Source organism: Plectropomus leopardus, chromosome 13 (genome assembly GCF_008729295.1).
Source record: "Plectropomus leopardus isolate mb chromosome 13, YSFRI_Pleo_2.0, whole genome shotgun sequence".
Lineage (NCBI taxonomy): Eukaryota > Metazoa > Chordata > Actinopteri > Perciformes > Serranidae > Plectropomus > Plectropomus leopardus.
Window position 1 is genome coordinate 28956076 of NC_056475.1, and position 22944 is coordinate 28979019.

Genomic DNA, 22944 nt, shown 5'->3' on the forward strand with positions numbered 1-22944 from the left:
CTTCAGCTGCACATGTGCTCCCTGCTGCTGTATATAAAGATGTACTTTATTCTCTTGTCATTTATCTGTTTCTATTTAAATTGCTAGAATTATAAAATAAAGGCATTATTATGATTAAGTCTTTCATTCATTGTTAAGTGTACACTAACCAAAGGGTTCATTTGAATCTAGAGAAATGTCTAACTTTCTCTGCTGGATGTCCTGTAGGGCTGAGTTAACGTTATAATAAGGGGGTTTTGCACCAGCTCAGAGCTAATTTGTTTCAACAGTGGGGATGCCAGCTCCCTAATCCCTATAAAAATGTTGTGGATTTACTCTGTGCCTTACTTTTATCTCTGGAGTGCAGTCCATACAACCATCTTCCTCACATGTAGTATTACAGTATTATAGAACGAGGGTACCTTCCTGGACTGTTGTGTTACCAGCTCACATCTACGGTGGCCGACAAGGGCAAACATGCTGCATAAACAAATGAGTTACATCTACAGAAATGCGCTGCATAAACAGAAACAAATTAGAGAAATGCGCTGCATAAACAGAAATAAATTAGAGAAATGCGCTGCATAAACAGAAACGAATTAGAGAAATGCGCTGCATAAACAGAAATGAGTTTCATATACAGAAATGCGCTGCATATACGAAAACAACTGCAAAAAGAATAAGCAGTATATCCACTCACACAACATGAGTGCTCCAGCCCTCTAGGAGCCGCTCGGGTAAAGTTGCAAAAATATTGGCAGATTTGATCTTTGGGGATCAATAATTCATGAACAAAATGTTGTCAAAACACAAAGGAAACTTCGTACTAATTGAAAACAAGCTACACTGTCATTTTCATCCAAAATAGCTGTCCTCCAAGATGGACAATTTACATTGTTCGTAATCTGGAGCAGGCTGAGTTCTTAGGGGCTGTCCACAAAGTGCAACACCATAGAGCGAAAATATTCAATAACACAATTTTATATGGCTTATTAGCACCAAATTTACCTCACACATCAATGGTCTACCGGTAATTAGGCTACAGCACTCAGTCAGGGAACACTGTACACTGTAGAATAATTAACATGGAAGTTACTGAGTTATATTTCCACAAAAAATTTAAAATGAAATGTATTTGTTGTGGGACCAGGAGCCAGTGGAGGTTCTGGAAGGCAGGGGGGATATGATCATGGAAAACGTAAGGTTGAAGCTGGGTGCTTCCCTTGTGCCAACGTTCAAAGGCACGCAGGTTGTGCCTGACATTGCAAGGCAACTACAACCTATTTGAAAGGAATCCTGAGTTTCGAGCTGATCATCTTCCAGGCGTTGTTTTTTAAGTATCCATTAAAATATTTTCTGTGGGACAGATCATAAAACTGCCCCCAAACATGCCCTTAAACATAATTGTATGTATTCCATTAGATCACTCAATCTAAGGTGAGCTTGCTTGTGCAACTTTTATGTTTTTCATGCCAAAAACACACAACAGCGTCCTGGCTGTGCATCTCAGCTACACTGCACACACTTATTTAAAGATCCATGAATCAGAAATTCATGCCTCATGAATTTCACACCATGTCCTAGCAGCAAGAGAGCGGCATTTTGTGTCTACAGATAATCTGCACACCTGTTGTGTCATGTAAACAAACCACATAGACTGTCAGCTGAGCGGGGCCCAAAAAATAGCAAGAAATTAGTAAAAACTAAAAAGAAAAAAAAAAGAAGTAGAAAAGAAAACTACTTCAACATAAAAAAATTAATAAATAAACACCAAAATAAAAGCTTCTCTATGTTGAGGTTGGGAAGAAGGTAGCAGATACACCAGGCCGGCACTAAGAGGCGCAAAAAGAGCTTCTACCCTCAAACCATTAGGATCATTAATGAGGCCACTGCCTAAGACTGCCTATGTCTGCCCAACAACCACCCCCAAAAAGTTATCACAGTGATAATTATATCCACTTGCATCTTGATTCTTACCAGCAGTTTGCATTGTTTTCTCCGAAAACGCTTATGTGTTGTTTTGCAGTCACAATAATGTGTGTGGGTTTTTTTTTTTAATTAAATGTGGAGGACTTGATGAATCATGTTCTTTTCAAGTACTTTTCAATCCCCTGCCTCATGACAAGATGTGATGAATAGGTAGACTTTTAAGGTGGGACAAATGAAAAAGTACAATTCTAAAATCCCAAAAAAACAAGTGTTTCTTCAAGTATGTGAATAGAGAGATAATAATTCTTTTGTATATTTTCTCCTGTCAGATTTCTCTTCCTCAGTTCACGTGTTGCTTCTTTTCTTTGTCCTTCATTGCTAAGGTAGCCAGGCGACCTTTTTAGAACATCAAAAGAAGGGAAAAACAAGCCCATGACTAACACAGTCACCTAACATTCACAATGCATTGTCGAGCAGAAGAGTAACTGCACAACCCTGCACACTCCATTTAAAAACAGAGGCAGAAGCTTGGAAGCATTAATTAATTTAGCCCATTCATTGTAACAAGCTCCTCAATATGTTATTAAAAATGGGTCCAATTACACAACTGAGCCTCAAATCTAATATGTGCACGTGGGAGTGTGCAAACAAAGGTTAAAACATGGTGAATTACAGGAAAATTAAAGGTTTTACAGTGAAACGAGCTATTAAATGGGAGCCCATTTTCACAAGGGCAGAAACGTAAATGTGATGCTTTGAAAATAGTATTAAGCATGAACTTGAATGCTAATGTTAACAAAGAATTAATGGCTGTACTGATGGACAATTTTCCTTTGAGCAGCAACTCTTTGAATGACAGTGGCCTCCAAAACTCGAATGGTGCGAATGGTAGACTTGAAGTCCTCTAAGGTTTAGTTTGACCCTGGCTCTGCAGCTGCAGATAGATATGATAAAAGAAAATTAAAAAAAATAGGCAGTAAAAGTAATAGCTCTGTGCTCAGAAAAAGCTCAAGTTCTTAATCAGAGGAATGCACTAAGGTGTCACTAACATGGAGCAAAATGTAATACAATTGTAGAGGCCAACTCTTCAGAGCAGGCTCTGCGCCAGCCACCAGCACCGGTAACGCATGTGACTGGAGAGGCTGTCTGTGACTTCAGGCATTTGTCAATATCAACTGGCACTATCACATACATATCTGTGGTGAGTATTTGGTACTCAATCATTAGACCACAGCAGTCTTATTACTGTATTGGTGAGATTGCCATGCAGAAGCAATACATTTTCATATTTAATGAGCTATTCTCCAGACATTTCTTCAGACATCATTGACCTCTGCTCTTTAGTTTTGCCAGCAAGACAACTGATTGATGTTTGTAGTATTAGACATCAATCGTCAAACTAGTCAGTATTGCAGGGGTCAGCTCTCAAAAAGCTTGTCATGATGATATGCAAGGTTTGTGATTAAGTATGAGTTGTATAATGCATTCTATGTAGAGTCCAACTGTATTAACCAACATTTTTTTTATTCCCAGGTCATCAAATACTGACACTGTGTCACACTCTTAGCATGGGATATTAACCCAGAGACACCCTTTATGAGACCCACAGGGCAATACTTGACACTGGGAGCAAAAGATGAAGAAGGTCCACATGAGCGGTTGGGTCAAACAAACTATTTTACCCAGGAGACATGTCTCAACTGAAACTAAAAGTAAAGTTTTTTTGGTCAGGTTGACTGGTGACTCTAAATTGCCCTTAGGTGTGACTGAGCGTGTATGGTTGTCTGTCTATATGTGTCGACCCTGCGATAGTCTGGCGACCTGTCCAGGGTGTACCCCGCCTTCCACCCAATGACAGCTGGGATTGGCTCCAGCCCCCCCGTGACCCTTACGAGGACAAGCGGTTACAGAAATGACTGAATGAATGAATGAATGTTACTGCATCCCATTGTTTTAACATAACATGACAAAACTAATGTAAATGGTAAATGGACTGTACTTGTATAGCACTTTTCTAGTCTTATTGACCAGTCAAAGCACTTTCACACTACATTGTCACATTCACCTATTCACACACATTCACACACTGGTGGCCCGAGCAATTCGGGGTTCAGTATCTTGCCCAAGGATACTTCGACATGTTGCCTGGAGGAGCCGGGAATCAACCACTGTCGTTCCGATTGGAGGACGACCCATTCTACCGCAGAGGCACAGTCGCCCCATGTAGTCACATGCCATACCCAGTCCCATTTTAACATAATGTTGTGTAATTTACATACCTTTTGTTTTGACATAACATTGTGTAATTGACATACCTATGATCGATAGTTTTAAGGTGACATTACAGTGTATGCACCTACATCCCAAAATTTTAACGCAATGTAATGTAAGTTGCACACCTATATACCATTGTTTTGACTTCACATTACACAACTTACATACCCACATCTCACTGTCTTACAGTAATGTAATGTTGCACATCTTATATACAAACGTCCCATTGTTTTAACGTAACATTACATAACTTATGTACCTACATCCTACTTTTTCAACATAACGCTTCATAACTTATGTACCTATGTCCTGTAGTTTTGATGTTATGTTACGTAACTACCTATGCACCATTGTTTTGACTTCTTACTATGAAACCCACATATCTACATCTCACTGTAATGTTGCATACATTACAATGTCCCATTGTATTAACGTAACATTACATAACTAATGTATCGACATCTCATGGTTTACGTAAGCGTGATGTAAAGTAACTTATATGCCTACATCCAATAGTTTTATAGTAATGTTGCAAAACTTACGTTCCTATGTCCCATTATGTTTACATCATGTTACCTAACTGACATAGACTACGTACATCACTTTTTCACGTTACATAACTTATATACCAACGTCCCATTGTTTTAACGCAATGCCAAATGGTGCCCTGTGCATCGCAATGAGATGCCATTGGGGTGTGACAGGGCTGGTATCTGATGACCTGGGAATGAGAAAGGGTGGTATAACTCAGCCTCTGTATACAGTATGAGCTCATTTCAAATTATAATAATCAGTAATATACATTGATCAACTGTGAATAAACTCATTGTGAGGATTTGTACTATGATGCATTTAATCCTCATGCTGATGTGATTTAAATCTTCCATCCTCCAAAAGGATATGTGAAATTCTGCTAAATGCATGGCTAGATAATAAAAGACAAAAGTGGAAATTATTTTCCCCCATTGTTCTGGTGAAATGCTTATAACTTTGTTTGAGTATCACATTATCAAAGCCAGTGTTTTTTTAAGAGGGACTGAGAAGAGTCTATAGTATGCTCTTCACAGTGCTGGACCTAGCATATTCAGCACCCCAGGCATTATTATTATTATTATTATTATTATTATTATTATCATTATTTACATTATTATTTACATTATTATTTACATTATTTTTTGCCTTTTAATGTTCTCCTACACTAGTGCTCTCCACATACAATACAGACGATAGATAGGTAAATAGATAGATAGATAGAATGATAGATAGATAGATAGATAGATCGATAGAGTCTGAGGTCACTGTGGATTTACAATGGCTGTAGAATGAATTTGAAAGGCAACAGTTTTACAGCAGACTGCTGAATTGAAACATCCACAGAAACCACTCCTGCAGCATAAATCACTTAATTCCGTTTGTCTGTGTTTGTTTGTTCCACACCCTCATGGTTTTACCAAAATTTGGCTCAGCCCTGTAGGTTTCTTATTTTGTACCACTGTAGGAGCCTACCTGCTTTAATTACCTGGAGATGATGTGCTTAATAACTGTCCTCGCTGGAAATTGGGTGACAGTTTGGTACAAATGACATTCATTAATACAATGAAATATTTATTTTGAATGAGTTTTGCAGTCAGAGTGACCGCCTCAGCAGTGCAGGGAACAGTGAGGACACGGCTTTGCATTCTGTCAGTGTATTTGCTGTTATACAACAATGCTCCCTTAAACCCCTGGAGGATTTGGTGAAGAGTACATTAGAACTGATGGAATCGGTGGGTGGACATGATTCACACATTAATATAATATTCCTCATTGTCCGTGTTTTTACAGTACATCATTGTATACTCACACTGAATCAGATCAGCTCTATTTATTTTGACCTTCATCACAAAAGCATGTTTTACTTTTACAAAAGCCTTTTGTTTATGGATTTAACCCTTTGAAACCTTGAGCACCATCACTTTTTTGTGCTTCTTTCAGATGCCTTTCAAAAGCATTTAAACCTTTGAACAATGAGAAAATTGGTGTGATATCTTTGAAGACATGGGGAAAAAAGGCAATGAACATTTTGGTAAGAAATTTTCCACCAACTAATAAATTGCGAAAATTATTTTAAAAGAGCCATGGAAACATGTCTAAACTATATTTACTGTATTTATAAGGATCATAATTCTGTATTTAAAATTATCTTACAAAATTGCTGTAATTTTTAGGGACTTATTCAGGTCATTTTCTTTCTTTCTTTCTTTTCTTTCTTTCTTTCTTTCTTTCTTTCTCTTTTTTACTTTCTTTTTTATAAGGTATTATTTGTTTATTTATTTATTTATTTATTTATTTATTTATTTATTTATTTATTTATTTATTATTTATTGTGTACTTTTTACTACTTTTTTCTAATTTGGGGGCCATTTCTCCTTTTGTTGCTTGTTGCTGTCTTCTCACATTTTTGAAAAAAATCAAGCCAATTTGCAGGTTTCGAGGGTTAACCAGTAAGCAAACAGAAAAGGAGATGTAACACCATGTACAACAAATAAACGCTGAGGACGAAAAATAAAGGTCACAAAGCAGAACATAGACAGACATCACAAGTGTACTTAACCTGTATCTCAGTAGCAACAAACATGAAAAACATAAACATCCCACGACTTTCTTCTAAGAAAAACCATGGTTGGAATAAAGGGTAGTAAAGGGTCCCTTAACGGCTACAACTAGTACTACATTACATCAAATGAACAATAATGTAATGATATAGCAGACATAGAATATGAATAGATAGATATATTTGGAAATGCAAAGGAAGGATTATTATGAGCCTGCTGTCTCACAGTTAAGAGGTTGTGCATTTTTAGAATCCGCTTGAATCTTTCATCCTAAATAAAAATTTCTTTCAGAGCTGAAGACAAAAGAAATGTAAAACAGAGTGGGAGGCATCTACCTGTGCAGAGACAGTCATCACACAGAGAATGAAAGCTGATGCAGTCACTCCATCCCAGGGGTGCTGCAGTTTGTAGATATACAGACTGTAGATATTCATGTCATCTGTCTCCTGCAGTTTTATTCACTGTCCAGTAGAGTTTATGTCTTGTTTTTACTGATGCATAAACATGACAGATAATTTAAAAATGACAGTACTGTGCCAAGATGTGAACCCACTAATGCACAATAGATAAGTAAAGTTTATTTGTTATTTATTTATTTGTTTATTGCCTTAAATTTGTAAGATTTATGTCAGATTTAGTTTCCCTCCACTGCTTTTATGAAATCTGAGATTGTTATGATTAACTTTGAAACTAACCCAACTGCCAGAATTAATGTCGTAATTGTATGTTTCTTTAGCCCACCTATATGTTACATTTGTACATCATTTAATTGAATTTAATGTTAATTTAAAAGGGACAAAGCATGTTAATGAACTTACCTGTGTTAATGAAATACAAATGTAAAAATGCCGGAGTTAGCAGAACTGCTAATCTACATCCTTAGTCCCTTGGCAGGTGAAAGACAATGGAAATATTAAGACAGAAAGATCAACACGTGTTGGTTTTGCAAATGTATCATGGATCACTGGGTAAAAGGACCAGGAGCTATATTGCAGATACAGTGCATAAGAAGAATCCAGATATGTTGAAACTTCATATTTCTGCATTTTTTAACAATGCTTTGGTTAAGGTATGGTCACAAAGCACTTGCTATAGTTAGAAAAGATACTATATACACTTGCTATAGTTAGAAAGAAGACATGTTTTGTCTTAAAATACTAGCTTTTACAATCACTCGCTGAATGTCACAGTGTCAGGCTAAACAACAGCTGGTTTTGTTGTTTGTTGGTCTTGAGCAGTCTGCAGCTTGGCAAGCGTCTTGCCGAGGTGTAACGCCATCCACCATCTCCATCCTGATGACAAAGTGAATAGACTGACTTGAGAAATGTTGACAAATAACACTGAGATACCATTGGCATAAATTTGCTATCAATTAAACATAGGATCCTTTTAAGATTTTGTTTTGGGGGTCTAGGTTTGGTACCTTGGGTGTGTTGTCTCGTTTTTATTCTTTCTTTTTTGCAAAGTCAAAGTTTGTCATTTAATTTGTAAAACTAAAAAAAAATTGTGTCTTCATTAATACACTAATTATCTCCATACTGCACGTATATATTTACCAATAATTTCTTTATTTGTTTATATTTGCTAAGTATTTAAGCAAGTTGACTCCTCTCTCAATAAAATGCTTTAAATATAGAAACATTAACATGATAAACATACAAATGTAACATATATCATTAGTTTGCAGAAACATACACAATGACAACATTTTTTTTTTCTGGAGCTTGGGCTGTTGAAACACTGTTGAATACATTCTACTAGGTCAGGACATGCTAAGACAACAGTGGCGGCTAACATCTGACGCAGAGTGTATTTAACAGTCCCGATAAACTCAGGCAAACATCAGAATGGCTTGACTTTGTTGTAAATACCTTTGATAACCTGAAGTATTGTTAGCCATGTGACACCAACAGTTAGCCCTGTCACTGTCTATGTTTGTGAAGTAATAGACTCAACACAACTCTACAGTAAAATAAGATTCAGGCTACACATTTTAATACATGTAAAACAGTGTGTTTTAATGTTAAACAGTTAGTGTCTGGGATGCCTTAAATTTTTGACGTTGACGAATTTGAGGACAAAATAATAATGACAAAATGATCATGACAAAATTACCTCAACTTGTCTTCTCAAATTGAGTCAACTTAAGATTTTAGAACAATGTTTTTGTTTTTAAGTGCAGTAAAATGAATAAATTTATTAAATAAATATTTTTTCAAACGTTGTGCTTACATGAGAGAGGGCCTGCGGTGAGTAGGATATCCAAACAAGTTCTTCAGTATGCATGCCTATCTCTAGTGTACATATTATTATAAATATATTATATACAAATATTATGAAACAGCATATCTTATCATGCAATGTGGTATGCATGGCTTTGCACTTAAATGATCATTTTATCTAGCAAGTTTCATGCAGCTTTGATTGTCAACACTTTAAATGGGTCTAACCCAAGATTTCCACTGTTTGTATGTGCGCTGCGTTACGGCTCTGCTGTGGTTTTGCTCTGTGCTCCCTCATCCGTCAGTTCCCACTGGTTGTGATTTGAATCTGGCATGGCACAGCACTGCTGGATCAGCTCATGTGGCGAGACCAAGGAATTCCCACGGTTATTACAGAATCACACGCATTATATCAGTACAGAGGACGAATTAATAACTCCATTCAGTCCCATAACTCCCAATAAGTTGTGCCACGCCATTTCCTTTCTGTCGTTGTCCCTATGAAAAGAATGTGTGGTGCCATGAATACTTTTGTGGTTTTCCTTCTCCATCTCCATCTTCCAGCTTCTCCTCGTCTGTGTTGTCGGTAGTGACCTCTGAAAACCTCTGGCCTGTTGGCTGCAGGCCTAGATCCGCTCATTGTGACGTTTTGTTGATGTAGTTAAGTGAAATATGATCAGACTTAAACACGGAGTGTTTTATTCTGAAATTAACAGGATGTTTGAATGTTGTGTCTCTGTCTGATTTCCTGTCTGCTCTGTCCGGCGTCCGGCAAAAATAAGAACTTTGCGTATCTGATCTGCAAGGGTCTGGACTGCCAGAGTGAAATCTATTTGCTCTATCTGCCATGACGGATCAGAGCCGGACCACACACGGATACGGTGGAAATTAGGGGCCGGCGATACAAAAGACATAAATAGGTAAAAATATTAGTAGATTGCATACAGAAGTGCTTTTTAATTATATAAATGTATGCAGGACACACTGTAGGCATTCATGTAGCCCACACATTTATTACAAATGGAAAAAAGAAACATAGCTGAACTTGTTGGAATGGTTTCACCCTTTCTTTGGGATGCACCCTGCTGTGGACATAGTAGAACAATGTGCCATATCTGGCAACATGATAAGAAACGCAGGGAGTATTGCAAATCATCTCCCAAATGGGAATGAAATCAGAAATAAAGATCCATCAGGGAGCAGAATCAAAGCTCTCACAGATAGAAACAACATAGCAACAGCAGAGGTATGGTGGGTATGCTCACACTCATTTCAATAGACCACCACTACTGTGACACACTGTGACATTCAGTGACATGCTGTGACATGCTTTGACTGACATGCAGTGACACGGGTGTTGTATCTGTCAGATGACATAACACAACTTGTGACTTGTTGGACATCAGTTAGATATCTGAAGATGGCCCAACATGCAGCCAAGACACTGACAGAATAATCAGTACTTTGAAAAGTGTTTTCGTTTTTGTTAACTAATAATGTATTGAACCAACACTGTCTGAGACTGAAATGAGAAAAGTGCTTAAACATAGAAGAAAAAGTTGTAGTGTGATGAATTGAGCTAATTGTATGTTTACATAATAGGCTACATGTTTCTGATAATTGACAAAGTGGCAGAATGGAACAAAAAACTGCCACTGATTGTGTCTTTACAGATCAACTTAAGCTCGCAGCCATTTTCTACTTCACAATATATATTTTTTAAAGTGATTCACAGTGGGAATTGTGTTGTACTCTATACATAAGGTGCCAGAGTGCATAAAACAGCATCAAAACAGAAAATGAAATCATGGAAACTACATAAATCCCCAAAACATCTTGAATTCTCGAAATGTCCCGAAATTCTAGAAATCTCCTAAAATCCTAGAAACATCCTAAAATGCTAGAAACATCCCTAAACTCTAGATATAAAAGATAAATAAAAATAAAGTTCTAGAAATGTCCTAAAGTCCTTAAAATGTCTTAAATCCTGGAACCATCCTAAAAACCTTGAAACAAAGCAAAGCAAGTTGAGTTTCCCTTTACAGAGTCATATTTCTAAGAACAAAAGTTCAAAAATTCTTATTCAATACACTATGTTTAAATAATGGATTGCTTTTGTCAACAGTGTTTCTGTGAACTCTGTATATTACAGACAGAAATCCCGTCTGACGGGTGGATTCATGGATGAGTTTAGAATATTTATTCTATGAGCATTGATGGCAACAGAAAAACAATATGCTGTTATTCTTTTTCCCTTCTGCCAGGTCCCATAAGTAGTTTTACTTATTGTTTTGGAATTCAGCAAGAAATTGGACTTAAATGATGAATCCAAATGTCCCATGTAGTGTATGTATGGTGCCATTTTCTCTGCTATTTGCTGTGAAAGAAAACTCTGAGACTGGGGCATTTAATCAGTAAAGTTATATTTGAGGTGCAAACAACATTTTCTTACTTTCTACTGAGTTTGCTTTTTCACATGTTAAGACCGGTACCGTCTGCTGCTGTGATATGCTCTTGACCTTTGAGTGCAGATTTTTGAACATCTAGAAAGGTGGCAGGTTGTGTTTTTAAAGTTAGGAATCAGCAAGTCATTGCCACCTTAAACACTCAGTTGAACCAGGTGCCCAGTCTTTTTGGCTTGTGAGCCTTTTAGAAGGAATGCTGTGCAGTTCAATCATCAAAGTAATGTAGTTTCAGAAAAAAATGAAGAAAAATATGAGAAAAACCTCACCAAAAATATTTCTGCCTGTTCAGTTATACTGTATATCTTGCAACCCCTTAAGTTTATCTTGTGGCCTACTGTATGCTCGTGATCCTTCTGGCAGTCGGGTTGAGAACCATCACTGGCTGCTTTAGTGCTGTAAAATTGAACCATGCTTGACGCACGTTAAAATTAGTCTGGCTGATTAATGTGGGGTGAAGTCAGCTAATGTGCAGCATCAGGTAAACTGAGGTTTTACATTTTTTTTTTTTTTTTTTTTTTAAATATTTGCAGACAGTTGTCATTGCATTGTTACTAAAGATGTGCTTTACTGGGCTTTAGCAAAAGTAAATGCTATTTATTGACACAGAATTAGTGACTATATTTGGGACAACAATTATATTTAAGTGGGATGAGCTCCTTTTGGGTGTTTTACCTTCACCATCTACAAATATTAAAACAAAATAATGGCTTGGAACACTTTAGTTTAGCTGCTAGAAAATCAATTAAAAGGAAATGGCTTTAGCCAGATGTCCCATCCACAGAGAACAGGTATGATATATATCACATCTTTGTAATGGAAAGAATCACCTTTTCAATGAAACTTCAGGGAACTAACTTTGAGGAAATTTTGAATGTACATTTCCCAAAAACATTCTACCTTTGTTTAAATATATTTATTCAGCTCTATATTTTTATTAATTTATTTGAAACATAAAACACCCTGTGTTCTGTTTGTTTGGTATTTTTTCTTTCTATAATTTAAAAATACCGGAATAAATGGTACCCTCTGTAAAAGTACTCAACTCATGATGACTGTGTGACTGCTCTAAGTAAGTGAAACCAAATAAAGACAAAAAAGTCAAAAAGTACTATATATGAAATGATATGACTAGTCAGGCATCACTAGGATGAGCAGAACAGAGATTCCAAAAACTGCTGCTATTTTTTAAAAGAAAACATGCATTTTAAAATCGCCAAAGTGATTTCATGTTTTCTATAAAGAAACACCAAAAAAGGCCAAAATCTTTCACAGAAAAAAAATGCAATAAAAGAAAGAAAGAAAAAAATACTATAATAATAGTAATAATAAGAAATCACTTTTTTTTTTTTTTAAAGAAAACAGCATGTTTTCCAAAGCTACAGAAAATAAATTCAGGTTCATGTTACATTAATGTCATTTAAATTATGACACAACACATTTCCATGACTTTTTAATCAACTTAAAAGTGCCTCAATTACCTGACTTCACCTTTTGTTTTACTGCCGAAAGCTGAAACGATTGAAAACTGACAAATCTCAAAATAAAGGTGACGTGAGATCCCGAATCAAACAGGAACTGCTCCTTTATGCTCACTCTTCGGCTTGCTTGATTTGCTTTGCTTGATATCATGAATTAAGATAAATGCCACACAATGGGCCTCATGCAAGGCATGATTTAAGAACAACTTTTCTCTTACAGTACAAGGAAATATAAGCTTTATATTTGAGGAAAATGTAAAAAAAAAACAACAAAAAGCTTTAATATCATATGCTAATTGAACTTCGATGATGTTTTAAAGTAACTATAATGATTGTATTTTTAATTTTTAGGGTTAAAGGAATACGACTGTAATTGGTCCACTTATCCCATTTAGTGTAATTTCAGTTACTGTACTCTGCTTACCAGTGCTGGAAAGTAACAACGTACGTTTACTGAAGTATTGTACTAAATTATAAATCTGAAAAAACTATCTTACTTAAGTGTTTTCATCTCATGCTACTCTCTATTTCTTCTCCTCCACACTTCAGAGGGCAATATTTTATTTTTTGCTCCTTTATATTTAGGACACAAATGATATAGAAATTCAGAAGCACAGCTGGAACATTAAGTCAGTTAATTTGGCCTAGAAAATGAATTGGCAACTATTTTCTTATAATAATGTAAGCCATTTTTCATGCAAAAAAGAGAGAAGAAATGGTTCCAGCTTCTTAGCCTATGCATGAGGATTTGCTGTTTTTCCTTTTAGTTATTTTAATCACTTTGATTTTTTAGATTTATTTCAACTTTTCTACATGAGTACTTTTAATTCTAATTAATCAGTCCATTCCCCTGATTGTTCTTACATACTTTCACTTAGCCCTTTGAAACCTAAGCAAATTGGTTTGATTTGAAGAGCAACTTAACAAAACATGGCCAAATAATTCGCAAAGCAATTGTACAAAGAAAAACAAAACAATAAGTCAGAATAAGCAGCAAACAAACAAAAAAAGTTAAAACAAACAAGGAAATGACTAAGTAGTGAAATGACGAAAAAATACATATGAATTTATTTTATGTACATTTTAAATACAGAATATTTATAATTATAAATGCAGTTTTCTGGTAATTTCTCTCTCTCTTAAAGCTCATTTTTAAGTTATTTCCTTGTATCCTTTTACTATTTTTTTTTTTTTTGCATTTTTCCCCCAAGTTGGTCACTGCCATTTTTACCCAAGTTTTTGGAAAAAATCAAACCAAACAAACACCAAAGGGTTTAGAAACATTTTTTAATGAATGTCTTTAATCTGCAACAGAGTACTTTTTTTACTGTGTGGTAGGCCTACTGTAGTAGGCTACTTTTATTTATAAGCACCTGAATATCTTTCTCCTCCATTGCTGCTGTCACAGCAAAACTTATGTCATTGCTGGGTTTTTGATTTTCCAGTAACACCAGTACTGACATTCTGGAGAATCACATTTACTTCGTTTAAGTTTATTAAACAGTATGTCAATTTCACTACTGCTTAAGTTTTGTTTTTTTACAGCCTTTTTTGGTGTTATGTCTCCAATCTTCAGCAGGTGCCAGAGTCTTTGCAAACGGCACCACACCTGCCCTTATATGGTGTTTTGGGGCGGTAATTGTGCAAAAAGGTGACAAATGATGAAGTGGGATTCAGTACCACAGAAGAAGAAGTGGGATTCAGCCCTGAGAGCACCTGGCCAGAGCTCGTTTGAATTGTCCAGCGCGTTTGGTTCGTCTGGAGTTGACTTCTCTAACATTTTCTCTCGCCAGAAAATTAAGAGAGAATATAAAAGAAATTAAGGAGAACGTGGTGCTCGAGGCTTAATATAACAAGATAGTTTTCGTGAGTTAAATCTTCGCGAACTGCGGACGGCAGCGCCTCTAGTCGCTGCTAACAGCCGCTGTAAGCTAGCTACAAACGACCGTGTCAGGAAAGGAAGTAGATCGATTTTGCCTTCAAATTAAAAGCGCTGCTGCCTCTTGCCTACAATGGACACGTCTGAACAACAGTAAGTGTCTTTTGTTTGAAAAAAACAGACCGGAAGTAGTGCTTGTTGTTACCGCTAGCTTACCTCCGGCAACGCTGCCAATAACCTCTCAGTTGAAGGAGGGACTTTGTTGAGCGCTGCGTTGGTGGATGCTTTACAGTCAGACAGGAGGACCGGGGACTTGAAGAAAAGCACTTTTCGGGATTTTCAGAGACTCACAGGCTATTTTTCCTCTGACGGCGTCACACGGCAGACAAACAACACATCGACAAACATGAAGAATCCTCTGTACTGGGCTATGCTGGTCGGGATGACCGTCCTGCTGATGGAACAAGGTAAGTGATGGATTTTGTCATCCTTGGAGCACTTGTTATCGCGATCTGCGACTCTGTTCGGATGGGACTGTTTGCCCATTTATTAAGTCCCCTCGTGCATGTGGTGGACAGTCTGTGTGCCTGTTTGACATTAGATGCTTGTTATCTAAGCCGCAGCTTAAATAAAGCGATTAGTGAAGTGCAGTTTGGTGCCAGTGGCTTGACTCTCTAAGTATCCAAGGAGTTGATCTGAATGTATTTTTACACCAGTTATATTAGGCTGCAGCCTTTTCTCTGAAAGTTTAATCCCGCAAAGCTAATTCTTGCTTTTGGTTGTGCGTTTTTTTGCAGTTGAAATAGAAGTAAATAGCACTGTGCATCATGCTTGTTGTCCAGTCACGCAGCTCTTTATTTGAAATGAACCTGCATTTAGAATTGAGCAGTTGTCCTTTTTTGCGCTCGTGACTCGGGCTGTCCGCGGATCATCTTGACGCATGGTAAATCTCACAGACGGGAGGTCTTTGCTGCAAAGTTGATTAAGTAGGCTATTAGGCTAGTTCTTAATCCACATTGACTGCGTGCTCAGGTCATCCAAGTTAAGCCATGTATTCTGCGGCCAGGCAAGAGGGCTGTGCTGTTGGAAACGGGGACTCTTTTTGACCTTGTTCACACCTGACATGAGATATTCAATCTTAAGAGGAAGATTGTGCCTTGATAGAGGTGCGCGTGAAAACACGCAGATAAAGGACACCTGGAAATGAAAAATATTCCTTTTATAAGTCCCCATCGACCCCGTGTGTGTAGCCTGCTCACCTGTATTCTTCCTTAAGCTCCATCACCAGTCTACAATCAAAAAGAGACTCGAGCAAGGATGAAAATCCTCCTTTAATGTTGACACTTGAAGTTAAATAAATGAATTAATAGATAAAAGAAGAGGACGAATCAGTGAATGTAGAAGGAAGCAGAGCTCCTTTCCCCCCTCATCAGCTCCAAATCTCACTGTTTTATTTGGCCTATTGCTCTTTTAATTCAGTTGGGCAAGTCCTGGACAGTGTGACAAGTCCTCTCCTGTAGAGATTTAGCAGCTAAGGGACTGTTCTGTATTGAGCAGAGGAGAGGGGTGACTAGGTGCGGTTTTTAACCCCTCCTGAAGCTACAATAATTTTACTTTTGCATGACCCTCTCTCCTCAATACATTTTTTAGATTTTTACAACTTACCCTTTGATTTTTGAAAGTTAACTGTTGAAGATGAAAAGTTAGAATTTAGTTAAAAACAAACAAACAAACAAACAAACAAACAAACAAAAAACAACTCTTGTCATGCATGCTGGTTAGTTTCTGCAACCTTTTTTTGTTGAATTTAAATGAGAAATAGAATAACATGATTTTGATAAAATATTGCCACTTTCAGCACAGATTTGGTCAAGTTTCTTTTGATGAAGGCATTCACTGCACATACTGTTTCCAAGGACTGTCAGAAATTTGAAAATCTATTGATAATTTCTGCTTTTACAATTTATGATAAATAGTTTAATATTGGCTTAAAAAAACAGCTTGTTTTCTTTAAAAAATGGCAGTAAAATAAATGCAAAAGTTGTACTCCCCTCCCCTAAGGCAAAATAAAAACCCAAGTCCCTCCCCAGTTCTTAAAAGTTTCTTTGACATGCCTCCCCCTTTTTGCATCATCCTTACCCCTCGTAAATAAAGAACAGTCCCTAGATATTCTTGCATTAAGAGCTGAAATATTGACGCATATTTAAAAATATTAATGTTTAAATTAGAGATGAGGTCACAGGTTTATATCCTGGATACAAACTTCAAAAATCTGCTTTTGCCAAACTGATTTAAAGTGGTTTATTCTTATCAAATACATCTGTACTGTACTGGATGAGGGTTGCACTGAATACCAAAAGCATCGCTGCTACGCTGAAACCCTGATGTTATGTGGCACACACTTTTAGCATATAAGGCTCTGAAAAAACTGGGGCGCAGACTCTTTGCACTTTTCAACCTAATTATGTATTTTAGATGTGTCAGTGGTAAGAAAAAGATGGAATTAATCAAGTGGCGCACTCTGTGTGGCTTAGTAGACCAGAGAGAGCTTGTTTTAACCCCCACTTAATGAAATTCAGCACATACTGTCACTGTTAATAGCGTATATCATTACTTACGTTGCAGAGTAGTTAAGTCATTATTTTTGTAGCCATAAAACAGTGTGAAGAAAGCAAACCTCTGTAGACAACGTTTTGAGAAATATACACTTTCCCAGTGAAACAGGCAGCTGGGGACACAGCTTTTTGTTTTGTGTCACATTGCTTTTAAAAGTGCCTGCTTTTAATACACCTGGAAAAAAATGTCCCTCTCCCACCCCATTTCAAGTCCAATCCATTCTCCAGACGGCACCGAAAATTGTGCTGTAGTCATTTGCATATCAGCAGATCTCTTGCAGAATCAGAGATGTGTTAGATTAGATTAGATGAAACTTAAATGGTTCCCACGGGGAAATTGGGTCATTGCAGCGACAGAGTAGGGCACAGATAAGGATGACTGAAAATCTAGAGCATTTTTGAAAAAATAACAAATAAACAGGGCAAAAGAATATCTATCTATCTATCTATCTATCTATCTATCTATCTATCTATCTATCTATCTATCTATCTATCTATCTATCTATCCATCTATCTACATAAGAGCCTCACTACCTGTCACAGTAAAAAACTTTATTTCATGTTTAGGTTTGGTTGACAGCAATTTATCAAACACTAATTCAGAACAGAATTTACTAATCAAATCATGATCCTTGTATATCCTTTACTGAACCAAAAAGGTTCTGTTTTCAAAGGTTGCAAGTACCTGTAACTTGTGTTATTAATATAAAAAATACTTTAAGATTCAATTTAGATCTGTAATCACCTTTTCTTGGCTGAGAAGGCAGAGACATTAGTAGTCGTTAGTGGTGGTCTAACTTAGTTGAGACAATTTATCTGGGTTCTTTGGCAAAGGCACAATCTTTGGCTGCGTACAGGCACCAGTACAGAGAGAACATTAATCAGACAACTGCAGAAAGTGATATGTTTCCCTTTAGGCATGTTACTTATGGAATTAACTTTAATTAGGTAGGAATGTGCTGATTTCAAAATTTTGAGCTGACAACAATACAGATTTTTACAATAATAATTTGGCTTAAAGCAGATACCATTTAAAAAAAAAAAGTATTTCTTTTTTGTGGTTTAGTTCATTTTTGTTATTCATTCTCCCTTTTGTGCCAGGAAAACAAAGACATCTACAGTATAAAAAATGATAGTTCTGAAGTCATTCAACTCTCCATTATACTTTTGAATGAGCACAGATACAATCATAGAAATTTATGAAACCTTTGATTTCACATAAAAAACATCTTTTTTTTAAAAAAAAGTTACTGCTTCAAAAGCCCTTTCCCTCTATTTAAAATAATGCCCTGTCCAAAAACATCCCAAAATTTCTCCTTTCACCAACTGTAATAATTAAGGTTATCCCCAAAAGCTCCATTTCACAAGAATATATTTGAGTATGTTATGATAATGTTATAGTTTACCGTAGCCAGCTTTGGGGGTGGTAACAGCATCGAAATTACGTCTATATAAACAGGACAGCCGGCAGGATGGTATCATTGGTGTTACAGCTGTGATATGTTATTTGTGCAACCCACTATGGGGGATTTAAAAAGTAGCTGTTGGCAGTTAGCAGCTACGTCAAAGAAGATGAGCAGCAGCTGAAAATGTTTGCAAATTGGGAAAACATATAGCCTTAGGAGCTCCTTATCCTCAGCAGAGAAAAAGATCAGCCACCATATAACAGGAATGCTTAATGATTGTTGTTGTTTAGAAAGCACTGCCGACGTATGTTATATGTCATACTAGAGGCGTTGCGTTTCATGTCATGCCTCTTTTGAGTCCGTGGTGCCAGCATGCTGACTAAAATCACACACTGGAGCAGGGTGATGACACCATCATTTGGTTATGTGTAAAACTGCAAAGGCCACATAAAGACAGGACTTCATGGTGGCCGGATAGTATGATCTCTGTGAAAAAAGGGCCATTACCAAGTGCTGCTCCTGCTGATTTCCACATGGACTTGGTTACATTCTAGCATTGAGGTGTTTGGTAGTGAGTTTTTGTCTCAAATGTGCCCCAGGGGTGATCTTGGTTTGTCCCAAAGACATTTCTATTTCCTTAGGATGACATGATGCCGTTAATCTTGAGTTTGGCCTTTTAGCCTACTCAAAATTAATGTGACACGTCAGAAAAACTTTGGCCAGTGCTGCCAGTGAATGGCATCTTACTTGCAGATAGGCCTATGGCAGTAAACAAGGCAAATATTTGCTGATACCATAGACTGTCCCCACTTACCCCCCGCTATGCTAAAGTGAAGCTAAAATATCCCAGATATGGTCAACATTTATTTGGCGTGTACTTTGAGGTTTTAGTTTGGCCTATGTCCCATTAACTAACATGGAGGGCGGGCTTTATGACCTATACTGCAGCCACACAGCATGGGAAGATCCAGACTGAAAAGCTACACTTTGGGGGAGCTGTCATGTAGTCCATCTTTATATACAGTCTAAGGTCCCAACAGTTACTTTCAAGTCAAGATCCACTTAATCACTCATGTTAGAGCTTTTGACCATATGCATCAGCAGAATGAATATGTCAGTTAATATGAAACTATAATGTTAACTTTCCATTTTTCTGAATATGTTTAGGATTTTCTTCTGATAGGTCATTCTTGACCTTGGAACAACAGTTTAAAAAACAAACTTACCAGACCCTGGTCATGTAAAGTAAATATTTCCTATACAATAACAATCATTATGACTATTTTTCCAATAGCCAGTTCAAAACCCTTTATATCAATCTGGGTTTAGCTGCCAAGCAAGCTGTCATCATTGTTTTCATATGCAGAACTGAGGGTCTATTTTAAAAATGGAAGGTAGCTGTTATTGTAGCTCCTGTCACGGTTTGATCTGATTAGAATCTGAAATGGAAGCAGAATGTGCACATCCTGACTGTTCACGAGAGAAATAATGATTTTTTGGTATATATAGAGATGTGTAGAGAAATATGTTGAGGAGCCTGCAGGTCAGACGTGGGGTGGATGTAGAGAGCAGGGCAGATCACAGGAGCAGAGAAAAACAGGCGATTGATAGAGACAGTAAGAGGTGCCTGGGCTGAAGCGCATCACTAGTTGGCTGGCTGAGGCTGGAGCCGCTGTGGCAGGAAGCACTGTACATCTGGATGGCAGTCGACACGAATAAGTGCTTGAAGCGCTTCTCAGCGCACCTCGAGGGGATCAGCCGCGGGCTAAAATTGCTGTGGGGCTGTGTCAGCTCACTGGAGGGCGGGAGGCTTTGTCCAAAATGAAGATCCGTTCAGTTTCCTGTTGACGTGTTTTGAACTGTAGTTCTTTTTAATTTCTTTTTTATTGTATGGCATCAATTTCCAAATTACATCATGCGGGAGACAGCAGAGTGCCCAAGTGAAGCTGCCCATTGGCTGTTTCATGTGCAGTGAGAAAATATGTGTGAATATGTCAAGGTCAGCTTCACAGTAACTCTCACCGTATCTGAATGCAGTCGTACATCATTTTAACCGTATCATATGTTGGTGCAGGCAGTTGTATGAATATGATGGCACTGACACACTTGAGTCACACATTGGGTTGCAGCAGTATACCGCCTTCATAATATACCAAGGACACTTGCTTTGCTTGGGGTGCACTATTTTAAAATGACAGGAGTCAAGGATTTTAGGACATTTTGATGATTTTAGGATGTTTCAAGGATTTGAGAGGATTTTTAGACATTTATATGATTTTAGGACATTTCTTGGATTTTAGGATGTTTCTCAGGTTGTAGGACGTTTCTTTGGTGCTTGGACATTTCTAGGATTTTAGGACAATTTTTTGGAATTTAAAGCATTTTTAGGATTTTAGGACCTTTCTAGAATTTTAACACATTACTAGAATTTTAGCACAGTTCTTGGATTTTAGCACATTTCTAGGATTTCAGGTTAGAGGCTTAGCTAGGACCTCTGTTGGGGGTGCAGAGGTTCCTCCACTGGCACTTTTTTTTGATAAACAAGCTCTATTTGATGCTGTTTTATGCACTCTGGCACCTTATATACACTAAAAGTAGAAAAACAATTCCCAGTGTGAATCGCTTTATTTTTATTGTGAATAAGAAATGATATGGGGGCTACTCGGCACCATGATATGTAAATCGACGATTTACCATGTACATATTTTCCCTTCACTGGTATACAAATATCTATCTATCTATGAATCTCAGATGGACAGAGAATCTAATCCGTGCATGGCCATCTCCTTTCCTCCCCAAATGCCTGTCAGACTCATCAGTTTGTGCTACACAAACGGAGACACACATACACACGTGCACACACACACACACACACACACACACACAGAGTTATGTTCTGAAATTAGTATAATTTTTAATCACAGCAGTTAAAAAAAAAACCTTTTTTAAAACCAGTTTTAGGGTAATTTTCTTATACTTTTCATATTGCTCTTTGCCTTCTTCTCACGTTGAAGCCAATTTGCTCAGGCATCAAAGGGTTAATAGGTACAGACAAGGAGAAGTCTGGCACCTGCAGTAGCCTAAATGTAAATTGTTAGTCACAATATTTTAAAAGCTCTTTGCTAATGATTTTCTTTTCCATTAGTAGTTAATTTTAACATGATAAGGGGCTGCTACTATGTAAACTAAGTTACATAACATGTTAGTTACTTGCTATTTTTCATGTTTATAATGCTTATTATATTTGCAAGCCAATTTGCTGAGCTTTCAAAAGGTTAAGGGTCAATGTAATTTCTTAAAGTAATAATTACAGTTGTACTATATAACACTGTGATATTTTACCGTACCTTGAAAATCTCATACCGTTGCAACCTTAGTCACACATGAAAAGACAAGTAGTGCAAAAACTGTGTGAACCGTGCAGATCTTCTCTTGTTTTCTGTAAGGTGAGTTGGTGGAGTTCATGCAGCTCAAGCAACGAGCACCTCCCGCTTTCCTGCAGCTGGTCGCATTTTTCTGTTGGTGCACTGAATATGCGAGCAGCTCTCAGAATGTTTCTCAAAACCAGGATGATCTGAACCCCAACAGTTGATCATTCTCCACGAAATCCAAATGAACACTCTCCAACATGTGAGGAATAGGTGGGAAGCAATCAAATACTGACATCAGTGGGCGTTGTGTTATCTCACAAGAAGGAAGAGAAGTTGCAAAACAGAAAAGGAAAAAAGCAAACAACAACAAAATCACTGCCCCAGAAGTAGCAGCACATGTTCTTTTCCTAACTAAGGAAAACAAGAGTGTTTCTTTCTGGAGTATTAATCCAGTTTAAGATAAACACTGGTAATGAGGCAGCCTCATTGTCTAAGCGGGCGTCCTCCCTCCCTCTTTCTCTGTATGTGGGAGAAGACAGTGCCGGCTGTGTTGCCAGGATGCAGCACAAACTCTTGTGTTTTTTTTTTGGCCGAGACCCTCGCAGGCCCGTGTATTGTGCCCTTGTCCTTCCTCCATCAGCCCGTGTCAGCCAAAGACGAGAATTATTGCCGCTTAGATCGAAATTTGGAGCAACAGCTGTTATTGGATGACCAGCTAAGAGAGCAGAGATG

At 37.4% G+C, this 22944-nt stretch overlaps 1 protein-coding gene across 1 annotated transcript in view; it reads left to right on the top strand.

Moving 5' to 3' along the window:
* The first annotated feature begins 15119 nt into the window (after positions 1-15119).
* The window catches only part of ntm (neurotrimin), a 554851-nt gene continuing 547026 nt past the window's right edge, over positions 15120-22944 (top strand). Inside the window, exon 1 of the mRNA XM_042500021.1 lies at positions 15120-15287. Within this exon, the coding sequence (XP_042355955.1) occupies positions 15227-15287 (61 nt within the window). The 5' untranslated portion in view covers positions 15120-15226. The remainder of the gene's footprint in view (positions 15288-22944) is intronic.